Below are 11,723 nucleotides of genomic sequence, written 5' to 3' on the forward strand. Positions count from 1 at the left end.
CATCATTCAAACATTGATCGTGCTACCTAGTCTAGATTTCCGGGTGCACCCTTCTATCATTGTTAAATTGTGTATGTTTTCCTCGAGCATACATCATTATATCATTTTATATGACTAATGTTATCTCCTTGTTCACATAATTGTGGAAATCCATCTTTTGGAAATCCCAATGAATTGTCGCTGAGACCATCAGCCACCCCTCATTCTCTCCTTGGTTTAATGATGAACTCTTGTTTCAGAACTCTCTTCCATAGTTCATTTCCTAAGAATCTTACAATGTCATCTCGACAATAGGTGTTGCACCTTCTTCTCACGCATCCTGAGTATGAGGTATCCTGACACCAATCAGATCTGAATCTCGGTCAGATATGATGGTTGGAACATATTTCCAAGAGTTATTACATTGGTCCTTATATATCGGTAAGGTGATGTCATGCCTAGCACACCTGGACGGAGGACCTATTGATATAGTTTCCTTTTTAGCAAGGTTATCCATGCTTCCATGAGGAAATTGTAAGACTTATTCTATAAGTTGATCTTGATAATCCTTTGAGTATCCAAAGTCCAACCTTGCTTGAAGACCATGTCAATGCTATCTCGAAGCATGTTTGTGGTACTCCGATTTTCAATAAGAACATTTGAAGCACAATGCTAAAATTTCTTTATTAGTTACCCAAGCACTGTTGTATGGGTAATGTCATGATATTTCTCTCCCCTTTCCTAAAGGGTTTTCTACGTTATATCATGTCATGGATATCATGCTCTGCTTGTCCTTGGGAAGGATACCCCCCCTGAAATATGTGTTTAAACACATTTTCCTTTCCATTGTTCTGTTTAACCTGATGATCACATTTTCCTTCCCATTGGTTTGTTTGACCTTTCTTGTGATCTATATAATTTAAGCAGTAGTAATTCACTGCTTATGTAAACACCTGGTGTACAACTTTGTTAGTGAGACCCTGTTTCTACTGTTGATGACATTTCGGTAACCGCCGATGGACGAGAACTTTGCATATTGGCCCGCCTCGTTCAACGAGCAGGAAAATGGTTCTCTTCGTCCCTCGCCCTTGGTACCGACGTTGTTGCCGACATAACTGATAGGTTATTCCCTAACATGCCTTGCTATCATGAACATGCAAGATGTCGCCGCCCCTCTTACCTTAACCCACATGGTGGGCCCACAACCCATAGTTTCATAGGATCGAAACCTGACTCTCCTGTACACCCCCTGTTTTCATAGTTATTCCTCACGCGTGGCTTCGTATGTAATTCATGAGCTACCTTTCGAGAGGTCATCAATTCTGGTATCAGACACAATGCTTATTCCCATTGCTCTAAACCCCTTTCACCCTCCATTTCAGGCATCGAACGATTGCCTGTCCGCTCGAAACTTCTCATAGTACCTTATTACTTTGCTCTCGATATTTGCTTAAGTTCCAATTCGAGAGTTACTTTCCACCACCTTCCCCGATGTTATCTACCAGATGAACAACCTTGTAGAGGTTTGTTCTTCCGAATCTACCCTTTTTCCTTACCGTAAGTACGATGAAGACTCCACAAAAAACGACTTCATTATGATGACCTGAAGCAGAGAAATGAAGACGTCGACGTAATGGATCAACCTCTTCGAGAAGAGCAACCTAGACTGTGAAGAATCGTTAGAAATTGCATAACCTAGTCTCCCCCCCTTAAACCACCCCTTAAATCTCGGGACGAGATTTCTTGTAGTGGAGGAGATTTGTGACACCCCGATAGTTAAGCTACAGTAAACCCCTGTTAATGATGCCAGGTCATCATAATTAAAATTTGCTAAACTCCACTCATTTCAAACTTAGTTCAAATAACAAGTCAAGTTATAGTTTCATAAAATAGTGAATTAAAAATGTTCAAAAGGTTACAAATATTCACTAGCTAATTAACAAACAACATCCAACATTTAACAAAATAATTAATTGCCCTAAATCAATTAAAATAGTGACCAAAACAACCCCATTAATCCGTTTTCATTTATGCAAAATTCAAATGAATTCAAATACTCACCAAACCTTTTAGAGGCAATACTAAATAATGTCTAGTATTTGATCTGACAAGTTTCTTATTTTACAAAATACATTTGGTGGCTCAACTTAATACAAAACAGAAATAGGAAGGAAAACATAGGTAATTATAGAAACAAAATGAAAGGCCTAGTGGGCTCTACATCCAACAGTGCCCAGCCCACGTCAACCACCCCATCTTTCTGCTGCTACAGGGAGGCAGGGGAGCCGTGGCAGGCATCCCCCGGCCATGGCCGCACCATGCCACGTGCCGGCCATCCCCCGTCTTCCCTGGAGCATAAGGCCGACCCCGGCAACCTCGGGACGAACCCTAGCACATTTCCCTTCCTCTCCTCGAGCCGCTTTATTCTCCACAACGCGGACCTGAACATAGCCGTCGCCATGGCCAAGCTCTTCACCGCGACTATGATCGTTCCCGGCACCTGAGGAGGTGTCCATCAACTTCCTCGCAGTCGACTATGTCAACTATGCCCTCAGGAACGAGCTCCTCGCCCGACAGCGCCCGGATCCAGCCCGTCTTCGATCTCCAATCACCGTCGTTCGACGCATCGATCCACTCCGTCCTGCTGCTCCTAAGCCCTCAACGGCCTTTCTTGCGCCTCTCGGTGAGCCTTCTCCTTTCCCCAGCTTTCCCCCTTCCTTCCCTTGCCGTAGGTCGCCGTTGCCGGAGCTCCACTCGTCGTTCACCCTTGTCCGCGCTCGCCGTGTTCCGCGACCGCGCCCTGCCTCGTTTGGCCGCGCCCAACCGTGGCCAGCTCGTGCCCGTTGCGTGCCCTACCCCGCCACCGTCCGCGGCCACCGTGCCCGCGCGCCTCACTCGCTGGGCGCCCTGGCCTCACGCCACGCTGACGCACTGCCCTCGCGCAGCCCCGCACCCGCGCAAGGCCTTGCCGTGCCCGAGCGCGCCCGCACTGCTGTGCACCCCGCTGCGCCCTGCCGTGCATCGGTCGCGCTCGTGTAGCCCTGCCACCGCAGCGCCCGCGCCCACCAGCGGCTGCCTCTACCCACCCCACGCCGCCTTCACTGCTCGCTGCGCCGCACCACGCTTGGCCGCGCCCCGCGCCTGCGTCGCCCAATCTTTGGCCGGCCGCTGCGCCTTTGCTCGCGTCGCCCAATCTTTGGCCGGCCGCTGCGCCTTTGCTCGCGTCGCCATCCCCTGACGCTGCCTGTCCTCCTTGTGCTGCTCTGCTTGCTGCGTCGCTGCTCTACTACTGCTGCCGCTTAGTTGTTGCTGTTGCACCGTCGTCACTGCTGCTGCTGACCACACGCGCGTGTGCCCGCTGCCTCTCGGCCGCCGGCGTGCTGCTCCCGCTCGCCTGATGTTGCTTGCTACCACGGCGTTGTTGCCGCATCCTACTACTATGTACTTCTAGTTGCTGCCTCCTACTAGCTAGCTTTTGTATTTCTACAATGACTAGCCTTCTAAACTGCCACTAAACAGCGATAAGACAAGTCCTAACATGAGTAAAAATTATATAAACGGAAAGTAGACGTAATAAGCCTCATTTTGTTCCATTGGACCTGTTTCATATAATGCATGGATTAAATCCTACAAAAATCACAAAATGCTATCTTGTGTTAAAAGGAATAGAGTTACTCCCTAGCATAGTGTGTGTACGTGAGTGCGTAGTGTATAGGCACCACAGCCGTGTGTGGCCGGCTATGCCACAGCCTGGCCAGCCTTTTAGTTAGTTTATAATTAGTAGTACTAGTCGTGAACCCGTGCATTTGCACGGGCTAGTATATGGAATATTGATGAATTGCTATGGTTTTGGTTCATTGTTGTTATTTTGACTATTGCATGCTTCAAAATTCTTCCTTTTTCTCATAGTGATTTGTCTACAATGCCATGTTTTTATATTTAAAATCAAATCAACATAATTCCCATCTATTTTTTTCTAGTTTTAATATAACTTTAGAGTTTTATTTTATTTATGTTTCAAGTGCATTATTGTGCATGTCTTAATATGTGTCATTTTTGTTCGCATACTTGAAAGTGTAAATTCACGTAAGACTTCCAAAAAAGGTAATATCTAACTATGCATGACTTTATAAATATTCAAGAGAAATATACCAATCCTTTGTCTGTGTGACACCGTAAAGTAGATTTCTAAACAATATCTCCCGGTCGAACTTCCCTTTGATTTAAAACGCAACTTGAAACATTGATACAACTCCCAAGACATTCCTAAATTTGTGCTTTACTCATAGATCATAATCTAATATCTTTTTACGGGTCTTAATTGCTCCTTCGTAAGGCATCACATTTAATTGTTACCATATGCACCATTTTAAAAGATGCATAGAGGAAAATCATCAGATACCCTCGAAGAAAAAAGGTATCAACTTAATATGGGGCTATTTATTTTCTTTACTGTCAGCGTGATTAAGTCAAGCCTTTTTTCCAATATGTACAACCTATTTAGATATATTGTACTATTATTTTTATATAGAGAGCGACCATGATTAAGTTGTACAGACACCTCAACAATTAATGTAAAAAGATCAATTAGCCAGCATCGTTCCTTGCTAATAACCTCTACTGTTATGTTTGTCCATGTATGCATGTGCCCTAGATCAAAGCATTCAAACTGTGCGGAACGTTATTTTATATTTATCATTATTTCTACTTACAAAACAAAATAAGTGTTGGAAACTATAGCTTCCAGTTCCCCCAATATCTGATTGTTTCTGGATTTTTTTTTTCAAAACTGTATATGACCCAAAAAACACGCTCAATGTTTTTCGAAACGAAACATCGCATAGATCTGAATTTTGCATAACACGCCGTTTTCAAGAGAATATATAATTTATTTGTATTTGTTCAAAGAATCATAGAGCATCGTGTTGGTACGTAGCCATTGTTACTCCTGTTTATATAAGATAAAAGACGAAAAAAACTATAATCAGAATATATTAAGACATCCACCAAACAGCAACTAAACTGAGTTTAAACACTGATTGTTTCTTCTCAAAGAGAATCAAAACGTCTGGTAAGAAAAATATTGAGGGGATCATTGGTTCCTTCGAGGAAGAAGAACGTACTACAGCTGAACCGCAACAAAGGCATGGTTCAGTCCTAGCGGTGAAAGGAATTAAGCCTGAAGCAACATCTTGGCTGCATAGGATTAATTAATTAAGATCCAATCTCTAGAACACATAACGGCGTAAGCATCTACCGCTTCGTCAGCTCTCATCCGTCCGTTGTCCTTCTCTCCTTCATGTACAACATGCTCGCAATTTCCGTTGTCATGAACTCCTGCAGTCCTGGTTCCCCTCTTCAATCTGCATGCGTTGCCGCTGATGGCCGTTCTGTTGTGTCACTGGGAACAGCTGGTTAGCTCCCACCAGAGACATGTCAAGCATGATCGGGCCAACTTCGCATGCCATAACAGCCCGTGTCGCGATTGGGACTTGGAACGACAACATATCCTAATTCTTCACTTCTTCTACAGCGGCAGCATTCTATCCGAGCCACCACCTGAGAATCATCTACCAGCACTGAAAAGAAAATGTGACTAAATTTTAATTCAAATGGACATTTGAGATCTCATTATGGAGTAGACCTAAAATAGAGGGAAAAGAGCTCAACAGATTGGAAGTAACCGATAGCAATTGAACCGAGAAAAGTGCGGCATACATGATACATGTGCACATGCTGTTGAACAATACCACACTGATGCGTTACTGCAGTAACATGAGGCAGCTATACTGCTTGGGATGTTTGCCATCGGCTACGATGAAGATTTTGTTGCTTGTAGGGATAGTCAAATATGAGTGGACTGTTGAGTGGCCAGGCATGGTTTGGGTGGACTTGGTGTCAGCCTGCACTACCTGATGGAGAAGACACACAACCATGGAAAAACCGTTGATTAGAAACTGCACGTTACAACAAAGGTTTTAATGTTGTAGCATAAATGTATTAATCTATAGTACTTAGAGTAGTAACTTTCCAACCAAGTACATATCGGCATAGAAATTAAACAGAGAGAATACTGCAGTAATTACACTAACAGGCGGCGAGAACACGTTGATCTCCGCATCTCGCCTCCTCCTTTTTGCGCACCGTCGTAGGTACAATGGAACTGCAAGCGGCTGCTCTCCTTTCTGTCCTCCTCATGCTGTTCGCCTTTGAAGCAGCACCTCGCCACAAGTACAATGCTCATTGGCGCCATCGCATGGTGCTACGCTGCCTCGCACTGCAACTGCCCAAACCTGTGAGAGTTAAACTCCTTTGAAAAGGACTATTCACAGCTTTTCACACAAACATATACTACAACTCCACATTTATTTTGTACCTTCTAATATGTTTTTCCAAACAACGAAAATCAGACCACACATGATATCTAGAGGAAATGTCTACAACCTTCGTGCTTTCAAAATAATATGTTCTTGCTCAAAACTGCAGCACCGACATCAGATCTTTGCTCGTAGCAAACTTAAATCAGTAATATATTCGCAATTATTACAGTTTAATCCTAGTTTTACAATTACCTTTACTTAGCACCAGTCGATCTATCTATTTTCTAACTAATGACGAATTAAGGTTTACCTTCCATGGAAAGATCACAAATTGTTTATAAAGCTCAAGGATTCTCCTTCCATGGTGTGTGACTGGTGAGTTGCTCCTTTTTGATTTGATTTATCCCTTCTCTCTTCTGATTAGATTGTTTCTGATGCAATCTGTGAGCTGTTCATGGCCATAGCTCCGTCTCCAATTCAAATCTATCTGTTTCTTTAATTACTTGCTAGACCACATGCAGGACAGGCAGCCAGCAGGTTGACGGCTGGAGCAGCAATACCATCGTAATAGCTGAGGACCTCATAACGGTAGAACTTAGTGGCGGACAGTTACCAGCAGCAGCATCCCGCGGGCAGGGTGCAGTGCATCCATGTTTCCTGGAATCAAACGGATGCAAGTAAGGGCTGCCGGATCGAACTTGTCCCCGCTAGATTGAAATTTTCAGATCGCTAGACCGAGATGGAGGCGACGATCAGGGGTTCCTTTTGTAGATAAGCATGGTAAAAGAAAGAAAGAATAACCGAGAAACGTGATTGTCCCTTTATTTCTTCTGCAGAGATAGAAAGTCAATTAAACGTAAGAGAGTTTTTTAAGGGAAAAAAACTCAGTTAATAGTTTGGGGTCGTGACATCTCTTTTTCTAATCTATTGCTCTTCTTCAATCAGATCTTGACGTGGCCCAAAAGAAAAACCAGATCATGACAAAACAAGTTATTACCAGCTCATCTAGACCATTAATTATAACTCAATCTGAGCCGTTATAATTCGGTCCCATGAGATTAACGGTTCTTAATTTCTAATTAACGTGGTAATTTTTAGGGAGTCTGTAATTAGTATAGGTGGGTATATAGAGGTATAGATATAGAGGTATAGATAGATAGATAGACTAGCTAATTTATCCAATAGTAGATGACATGTGGACCCACTAATGGTTTAGAGAAAAACAAATTTAAAATAATTGTCTAAGTCAACAACATGTGGCCTCATACACTGTTCATATGTTGACTGGGTCAACCTTTGACTGGGTCAACCCAACCCCCTGGCCCCATTGTCATACACTATGCTAGAATAGCACTAGGAGACAAAATTATTTTATTGTGTAATTTTTAAATATAAGTAAATTCAAAAAATAATATAAATTAATCCATAACTCGGATGAAAATACTTTGTACATGAAAGTTGCTCAGAACGACGAGACGAATCCGAATACGCAGCCCGTTCGTCCGCCACGCATCCCTAGCATAGCGAACACGTAACTTTCCCCCTTCGGTTCATCTGTCCGAAAACGCAAAACACCGGGAATACTTTTCCAGATGTTTTTCCCCGTCGCCGATATCACCTACTACCGCTTTAGGGCACACCTGGCATCACGCTTTTTCATGTCATGCATCACTATGCATTTGTTTGCATTATATTTATTGTTTCTTCCCCCTCTTCTCTCGCTAGACACCGAGACCGACGCCCCTGCTACCCAGTACGACTATGATGTTGACGACCCCTCTCTCTTGCCAGAGCAACCAGGCAAGCCCCCCCCTTTGATCACCAGATATCGCTTACTCTTCTCTCTACTTCTTGCATTAGAGTAGTGTAGCATGTTACTGCTTTCTGTTAATCCTATCCTGATGCATAGCCTGTCCTTGCTACTGCTGTTGTTATCTTTACCTGCAATCCTAATGCTTACTATAGGATGCTAGTTTATCATCAGTGGCCCTACATTCTTGTCCGTCTGCCATGCTATACTATCGGGCCGTGATCACTCGAGAGGTGATCACAGGTATATACTATATATTTTATACATGATACATGTGATGACTAAAGTCAGGTTGGCTCGAGGAGTACCCGCAGTTGATTCATGAATTGGGGGCTAGAAGGACATACTTTCCTGACGGCCCTCTGTGTGGATCTTTGTGGCGAAGCGACAGGGCAGGTTGAGACCACCTAGGAGAGAGGTGGGCCTGGCCCTGGTCGGCGTTCGCGGTTATTTTAAAATAACACGTTTAACGAGATCTTGGTATTTGATTTGAGTCTGACCACTGGCCTATACGCACTAACCATCTACGGGGGGACAGTTATGGGCACTCGACGTCGTGGTATCAGCCGAAGCCTTCGTGACATCAGCGACTGAGCGGCGTGTGCCGGGTTGGACTGGAACGCCTGCTCTTGTATAAGGGAGGCTAGGTCTGCTCACCGGCCGCCCTCGCAATGTGCAGGTGTGCAATGGGCGATGGGCCCAGACCCCTGCGCCATAGGATGTAGACCGGCATGCTGACCTCTCTGTTGTACTTAGGTAGGGCTGCGACGTGTTGATCTTCCAAGGCCGGGCATGACCCATGAAAGTGTGTCCGGACAAAGGGGATCGAGCGTGTTGGGAAATGTGGTGCACCCCTGCAGGGAAGTTAATCTATTCGAATAGCCATGATCTTCGGTAACAGGATGACTTGGAGTTGTACCTTGACCTTATGACAACTAGAACCGGCTACTTAATAAAACACACCCTTCCAAGTGCCAGATACAACCCGGTGATCGCTCTCTAACAGGGCGACGAGGGGAGGATCACCGGGTAGGATTATGCTATGCGATGTTACTTGGTGAACTTACCATCTACTCTCTTCTCCTGCTGCAAGATGGAGGTTACCAGAAGCGTAGTCTTCAAAAGAACTAGCTATCCCCCTCTTATTCCGGCATTCTGCAGTTCAGTCCACATATGATACCTCCTTTTCCATTTGATACCAATGCATACATTTATAGTGTAGCTCGTTGCTTGCGAGTACTTTGGATGAGTACTCACGGTTGCTTTGCTCCCCCTTTTCCCCCTTTCTATACTCGGTTGCTGCGACCAGATGATGGAGTCCAGGAGCCAGAGGATCCCGCGGTTGATTCTATGTGAAGTTCAGCTTCGAGGAGTAGTTAGGAGGTCCCAGGTAGGAGGCCTTGCCTTTTCGATCGTTGCTACTTTTGTGCTAGCCTTCTTAAGGCAAACTTGATATTGTTGCTTCTGCTGACTCGTATATGATCGAGCTCTTGTATTCGAGCCTTCGAGGCCCCTGGCTTGTAATATGATGCGTGTATGACTTATTTTATTTTTAGAGTTGTGTTGTGATATCTTTTCATGAGTCCGTGATCTTGATCGTACACGTTTGCGTGTATGATTAGTGTACGATCAAATCGGGGGCGTCACACTGGGACACCTTACATACTCCATTTTTCTTTCGTATGCTTGTCCTCCAAGATAAAAAATCTATATATACTTCCCGTACCCGTTGATCACCGTATCGGGGAGAAATCCTCAGTTCTCTTTTCTTGCTGTTTTCTGACAGATTCAACTAGATCAACGTCATGTATTCCTCACCCTTCAACAATGGAGAAGGAGACATAAGGTCGGTTCAGGAAGATCTAAGGAGGGATGAAGTTGAAGAGGTTGTTATGAAGGAAGAAGAGGAAAGTCCCTTCGGGATTCACCCTCGAGCCTTCGAGAGGGGTACACTAGCTGGCATCTCTACTCACCCTGATCTTCATCAAGCCATGGGATCATCGAACAATCAAGCGAGCCTGGAAATGCAAGAAAAGCTCCCACCAAGGAGGCCCTTACACAGGTTACATCATAACAATTTTCATAATTTGATTCACAATTATGGTTTTGAGAACACTCCTCGTAGGCACATACCGTCCAACTGGGACATATCCTAGCCAAGAGAAAACAATGCGGGAACAAAACTGTGGGGCCCTGAGAATAAACACATAATGGCTGAGGTGAAGAAAAACAGTGAATTAATTCATCAAGCCCTTCATGAGATTCAAAGTTTGAAGGATTTACTCATGGTTATATTGGAAAATACTACTTCATCACCACCATCACCTTCTTCACCACCAAAGGAGAACTGAGTATCGGGTATGGGCACTCCCCTTGGCTTCTGCCAAGCTTGGGGGAGGTGCCCCGATATTGTATCACCTCACTATCTTTTTGCTTTAGATGAATACAAGTTTAGTTCGATCATTTCTTCTTTGAGAGTTTGCTTAGTGATCTATCCTTGTAATCATGTGCAAGTTATATAATAAAGTTAGTTTGACTTTTTTCTTTCTTAACTTTCATGTTGCAAATTAAAGAAAATAAATAAGAAAGAAAAGGGGAAACAAAATAAATAAAATAAAGGAAAGAAATAAAGGAAATATCATGTACTAATCCTATGGTAGGTGATGACACTACATAAGGAAAAGTATAAGTAGAAAATTTTATTAGAGATTAATAAACATGGCATTAGTCAATGATCCAACTCATGAAAGAATTAAAAGGGGAAGAGAAAATTCACATATAAATATACTATCCTAGAAATCTTTTGTGATTGTGAGCCCTCATTAAAATATTATATGCCAAAATTGTTAACGTTGGATAAGGATGACAACTTAATGTTTGTTTATATTCACATAGAAGTCACATTGTCATAGATCCTTTAACATGTGGTGCTTGCCCCCTATCTTTGCTAGCCAAATTTTTTTGCACTAAGTAGAGATACTACTTGTGCCTCCAAAAACCCTTAAACCCAAATCTTATTTTCAAGTGTCCACCATACCTACCTAGGGATTGAGCAAGATCCCTCAAGTAAGTTGTCATCAGTGCAAAAAGGCAATAAAAATTGCTTCTAAAAGTGTGAGATCATTTAGTGTAAGAGAAAATTGAGCATTGCACGAACTTGTGATGGTGAAGAATAAAAGCGACAGACTGCATAATAAAGGTCGCTATCACAAGGGGCAATGCAATGTGATGTTCTTTTGCATTAAGGGGTTGAGCATAGAAACAAATAAGCGCATGACAACCTCTGTTTCCCTCTACTAAGGGCCTATATTTTACTTTTATGTATTTACTTTTATGCAAAGAGTCAAAGTTTTCCTTCTATTCTTTTTTATTTTTCTCCTTTGGCAAGCATCATGTGGTGAGGAAAGATCTAGACACATATATCCAGTTGAATATAGATAGCATGAGTTATTATTGTTGACATCACCCTTGAGGTGAATACGTTGGGAGGCGAAACTATAAGCCCCTATCTTTCTATGTGTCCGGTTGAAACATTTTGCTCATGTGTACACAGTGAGTGTTAGAAATCATAAAAGACTATATGATGGTTGATTATGTGGACTTGCCTAAAGGCT

General features: G+C 43.3%; 1 protein-coding gene across 9 annotated transcripts; it reads left to right on the forward strand.

The window, feature by feature from the left end:
* Window positions 1–2,332: 2,332 nt before the first annotated feature.
* LOC123041803 (uncharacterized) lies at window positions 2,333–8,079 on the forward strand. Of its 9 annotated transcripts, none has more exons than XR_006418645.1 (3): window positions 2,333–6,674; window positions 6,821–6,976; window positions 8,025–8,079. XR_006418645.1 is itself a non-coding variant. In XM_044464365.1 (3 exons), exons 1-3 carry the CDS (start codon window positions 2,516–2,518, stop codon window positions 6,978–6,980), a joined length of 378 nt encoding a protein of 125 aa, XP_044320300.1. In that variant the 5' UTR covers window positions 2,333–2,515; the 3' UTR covers window positions 6,981–7,243. The 9 variants fall into 9 exon arrangements, 1 of the variants encoding a protein (XP_044320300.1); XR_006418647.1 differs by having other exon boundaries at window positions 6,826–6,976; XR_006418649.1 differs by lacking the exon at window positions 8,025–8,079 and having other exon boundaries at window positions 2,333–6,274; window positions 6,604–6,674; window positions 6,810–7,243.
* Window positions 8,080–11,723: the final 3,644 nt, after the last annotated feature.

Source organism: Triticum aestivum, chromosome 1A, assembly GCF_018294505.1.
Source record: "Triticum aestivum cultivar Chinese Spring chromosome 1A, IWGSC CS RefSeq v2.1, whole genome shotgun sequence".
NCBI classification, from domain to species: domain Eukaryota; kingdom Viridiplantae; phylum Streptophyta; class Magnoliopsida; order Poales; family Poaceae; genus Triticum; species Triticum aestivum.